This window comes from Anopheles cruzii, unplaced genomic scaffold, assembly GCF_943734635.1.
Source record: "Anopheles cruzii unplaced genomic scaffold, idAnoCruzAS_RS32_06 scaffold01621_ctg1, whole genome shotgun sequence".
Lineage (NCBI taxonomy): Eukaryota > Metazoa > Arthropoda > Insecta > Diptera > Culicidae > Anopheles > Anopheles cruzii.
Window position 1 is genome coordinate 1 of NW_026455206.1, and position 4698 is coordinate 4698.

Here is a 4698-nt window from a genome sequence, read left to right on the forward strand (position 1 = left end):
GTCAGCAAGTTGGCGTCTTCACCGCTGCGAACCGGGGCCGGACCGTCAGGGGCTCATGCTCGCATCCGCGCTGACTTGGCGGTATCGGCGAGTTGACCCCAAATTCGTGGATCACCTGTTGTGTCGTCGGCTACGGCACCCGCTGTCGCTGGGCTGTTGTTTCGGCGCGCGCCTGGCCGCTCGTCGGGTTGGTGTCCTCCCTCTTGCGGCGTCAGCGAGTTGGCGTCATCATCGGTTCGGGCGGACCGTCGAGGGTTCTTGATCGCACCCGCGCTGACTTGGCGGTATCGCATTTCGGCTTCCGCGTTGGTGCGCCAATCGGGCTGGCGTCCCCGTGTTCGCGACGTCAGCAAGTTGGCGACATCACCACGTTAGGCTGGACCGTCGGGGCTGTCGATCGCACCCCGGGAACGCTCCGCAAAATGCACAATTTTTAACCCAAATCGGCCGCGGATGTTGTTTTCTAGGTTCTGGTGCTCCCCAGGACACCTCCCGACACTTTTACCGTCCGCCAGGCTGCGGTTTTAGCACTTTTATTCACAATTCAAAATTCACGTTGTGACGTCACATGTAAACAGTAGCGTTCCGGATCGTACCAAAATTGCAGTTTTTTGGCCCGAATCGGCCGCGGATGTCGCTTTCCGGGCTCTGTGGCACCCCGAGAGCACTCCGGATACTGATTTAGACCGTCGCACTGCGTTTTTCGCACTATTTTTTCACTTTCCGATTTTCGTTATTCGGCGCGTGACGTCGCAGCAGCCGTTTTGACGTTTTACGGAGAGAGTCCAAAACGCGTCCGTCCCCGACGGTGGTCTGAGCGCAACTCCAGGGATAACTGGCTTTTTTTTTTTTTTTTATTTACATCAGGAGGAATCTTCTTAGATACGGGCAGCACCGTATGTCGGATTTTTACCGACTAAACCTCCTGATGTGCGCGACCCACTTCACCGCATATGTTGACCGCGAGGTTTGATATATGGGGAGGGGTCTTGCTCCTTTCTGGAGCTTTTTACGCTAGGTCCGTGACCTATTTCTCAAGCCGAAGCTGCTCTATGTGGCCGACTCCCGGTGGAGTGGCCTCCTCGCGCCTTGCGGCGGTTGCCGCCCGCTGTCCGTGCTGGATTGCACGTCCAGCGCGTGTATCGGCCGAGTTTGGGGACGGCTGGGCCGTGCATGCTGCCGCTCGGTGCTCGCGTGAACCACAGTGTAGGCAGCACTGCGCGCGATCAACACCTTTGCAATCGCGGGCGAAGTGGCCCTCCTCTGTGCATCGGAAGCAACGGCCCTTGTAGATGGCCGGTGTGACATACTCCCGGATGTCACATACCGTGCACCCTACGTGCAGCTTTTCTCCCACGAGCTGCCGGACCAGCTTCATGGGGGCGCGGATGCGCGCTCGCTGCATGCCATCTGGACGTTAGGTCATCGCAATGGCTGATACATCTACTGTTGCCCCGTGCTGGTTGGACAGGGCGTCTACCAGGTCCTCAGGTGACGCAACCATGTCAATGCATGTGACCAGCACTACTCCCATTTCTGACACGAGAATTGGGGATCCAACCCCTGCAGCGGCCGCTGTAACCACCTCTAGGATGGTACGGCTGTCTACATTTCTGGGGACGGGCACGACGAGGGTGTTGTTTTTGCGCCAACAACGCCGCATCGTCGAGTCTTGGACCCCCGGAAGCTTGCCACGCACCGCAAGATAGACGTCCAGGTACGTCTTTTCCGGCAAAGCTTCTACACGTATCTCGTCGCGCTTGCCCTGTGCCGGCTGTTGCTGCTGCTGTTGGAGCTGCCGCGGCTGTTCCTGGTGCCGCTGTTGGGAGTGTTGCAGACGCTGCGGCTGCGGCTGGGATGGCTGTTGCTGCTCCTGCCGCTGCTGGCGATGCTTCCGATCTCCCCGCAGCGATTGTTGCTGCTGTTGCTGCTGTAGCCGTGGCTGCTCCCGCTGCCACTGTTGGGAGTAATTCTGCTGCTGCTGCTGCTGCTCATATTGCGGCTGCCGCGGCTGCTGTTGCTGCCGCTGTTGGTGATGCTGCTGTTCCCGCTGCAGCGACTGTCGCTGTTGTTGCGTCTGTGGCTGTGGTTCCGATTGTTGCTGTCGCTGGGACCACGAGGGGAACGGTGGGCGGTCATGTTCCTTCAGACGCCACTGCTGTTCCTGGTACAGCTGTTGCTGCCGCTCTTGGGGCTGCGGTAGCTGCTTTTGTTGCCACTGCTGTTGTTGGAGTTGCTGCTCTTGTGGCCGCTGTTGCGGCTGATGCTGCTGTTGCTGCTGTTGTCTCAGCCACCGCCGTCGCAGCGTTCGCTTGCTCGGCATCCGCTGCTGTTGCTGAGACTGCGGTCTCTGCTGCTGTGTTTGTTGCAGCCGTTGCTGATGCACCAGCTGTGGCTGATGCGTCAGCCGCTCCCGCTGCAGTTGCTGCCGCTGTTGCGGTGGCCCTGCTGGCTCGGCTGCTGCACTCGTTGCGCACTCGCGATCTGCTGCTGCTGCCGCTGCGGCGGCTGCTGCACCTGCGGAGGCTGCTGAGACTGCCGCTGCTGTGCCAGGTGCTCCCTCAACTCCTCCCGGAGGAGCTGCACCTCACGCCGCAAGGCCTCTACTGCCTCAGCAGTGGCTCCGCCGCAACTGCACCGGTTCGTTAGGGTGGCTGCTGCCTGCGGCCGTTCCTGCGCCACCTCTGGCTCCTGGCCAGTGGCGCCCATGTTCTCTTCGCCGACTACCGTGGCATCTGTTACATCCGCGACCTGATCCGGTTCAGAGTCGCTGTCCGAGCCGGGGTCGGAGTCAGTCACCCAATGAACATCGTCGGCGTCGTCGGCGTCGTCGTTGTCTTCCTCGGGTTCTTGAAACAGGTCCGCTATGGGATGAACAACATCCCGTGGGTACCGTCGAGGTGGGCTTCGATTTGGGCCGCCCTCAGTTCTCAGTTCAGCCGAGCGGCGCATTCTGGTCGATGCCTGGCGTTTCTTTGCCGACCGAAGAAGCCTTGTCGGCGGAGGAGTCGGAGTGCGATCCATTGTCGCCACGGCTTCAGCTCGTTTTGCCTTCGGAGGAGCCATTTTGGCGGTCCTCCGAGGCTGAGCTCTCGCTCTCTCTCACGCTTGGCTGCTGGGCGCTAAGAATTAAGTCCGAGTATGATCAAAAGTTTGACCAAAAGTTTGACCTTAGGCAACTGTCTTTAACTTCCTTAAGGCAAGGGGCAATGCGCATGCTAGGCAACCGTCTTTAACACCGCAAAATGGCACCGCTTGTGTGCAAATTTGCGCGCAACACAGTCGTTTAGTTCTAAAGTTTTCCGCTAGGCGGTCGAATTGGCGCCAATTGACACCGACCGACGCCGTCCGAAGCGGCTTTGTTTACGCGTCACACAAAACGTGAAAAACGTGAAAAACACTATAAAACTCTGTTTTCCCCGCTGTTTTCCACTGCCGGTCGGATCCGCACTATGTTTTTTCACTTTTACACTGTTTTCCGGTCCGTTCCGGACTACGCCGGACGCTACCACAGCGTGGAACGCTCCGTGGAGCGCTAGGTGCTACCGATTGGGGCCGTATCTGCACTTGTTTATTATATCGTTTTTCCAGCTGGAAAACACTCGATCCACTGCTTTTAAGGTTCCTAATCACTCTCAGAGCACTTAAACAGCCGATGATGTTCACTAAGTTTCAGTTTTCCCACTTTTTTTTTTACCGTTTTTCGCTTTTCGGCGCGTGACGTCACAGCAGCCGTTTTGACGTTTTACGGAGAGAGAGAATCAAAAACGCGTCCGTCCCCGACGGTGGTCTGAGCGCAACTCCAGGGATAACTGGCTTGTGGCCGCCAAGCGTTCATAGCGACGTGGCTTTTTGATTCTTCGATGAGTTAAGCACGAGCGCGTATAGAGGGTCTTTTAAAAAAGGATTGTATTCTTTATTCAACACTTTTCTTCCCGTTAGACACTACTTCGCGGGTTACGATTCACAATCACCTTCTTGCTGCACAACGAAGCTGACGAATACTCTATGATGCTGGATCGCACTGACCGCAAGGCCGAAGTTAACTCGAAGGAGGGCACGACTGGAACAGACCTCGGAGTTTGGCTTGCTTCGCTGATTTATAGGTTCGCGATCGTGCTGACGCCATCTCGGTGGTGTGTGCGATGACGTCTTCTTCTGTCGATATGATTGGTTGATCATATTGCGCGACTCAGCATACAATGTCTTCTCTGGGGCTCTGGTCGTCGTCGTCAGTCGAGGTTGCGTTGACTGTTTATACTGATCGTTGCTAACTCAATTATGCTGATACAATGTTGCTCCATTCTGATGCGTGCTAACAGTCGCGGTTGTGCTAAATGTTTACGCGGATTGTTGGCATCGTGCTAACTCCTCTCCTCTTAAATAACTTTGTCCTCAAAGTTTGTTCATTGCATGAAACGATATGGGCTGTTTATCATACACTTCGGCTTTTTTCATTAGTTCGATGTCGCTTGGCATATGGATATTTATGTTTCAATGCTGGCGGTAATTGCTATTCCACTCAGGGAGCCAAATAGATTGGTTTTCCAGGAAAGCGAATTATTTTGCAAGCTGATGGTTTTTAATTTATCTCGGTGCTCTAATGTGAGATTGTTTAGATACTTTGCAGATGGTTCGTCGATTACATTAACTTCTGTTGCCATTAGCCCAAGGGTTGGGTGATATGATCTTGCAGGT

The 4698-nt window shown here is 55.6% G+C and overlaps 1 protein-coding gene across 1 annotated transcript; it reads right to left on the bottom strand.

Annotated features, from left to right (window-relative positions):
- Positions 1–1027: 1027 nt before the first annotated feature.
- On the bottom strand, positions 1028–2709 carry LOC128276576 (adenylate cyclase, terminal-differentiation specific-like). Its single transcript, XM_053015033.1, has 3 exons — positions 2592–2709; positions 1888–2517; positions 1028–1410 (listed from the first exon to the last, which is right to left on the bottom strand). The coding sequence occupies exons 1-3, from the start codon at positions 2707–2709 to the stop codon at positions 1028–1030; spliced, it is 1131 nt and encodes a 376-aa protein (XP_052870993.1).
- Positions 2710–4698: the final 1989 nt, after the last annotated feature.

What these genes read in the sequence shown, in the direction of transcription:
- LOC128276576 (XM_053015033.1), bottom strand. Translation starts at nt 2,709, where the DNA reads ATGGGCGCCACTGGCCAGGAGCCAGAGGTGGCGCAGGAACGGCCGCAG. An exon ending in GGCAGTAGAGGCCTTGCGGC is followed by an intron (nt 2,518 to 2,591) that starts GTGAGGTGCAGC and finishes CAGCCTCCGCAG; the next exon opens with GTGCAGCAGCCGCCGCAGCG. An exon ending in GCGGGGAGATCGGAAGCATC is followed by an intron (nt 1,411 to 1,887) that starts GCCAGCAGCGGC and finishes CCTAACGTCCAG; the next exon opens with ATGGCATGCAGCGAGCGCGC.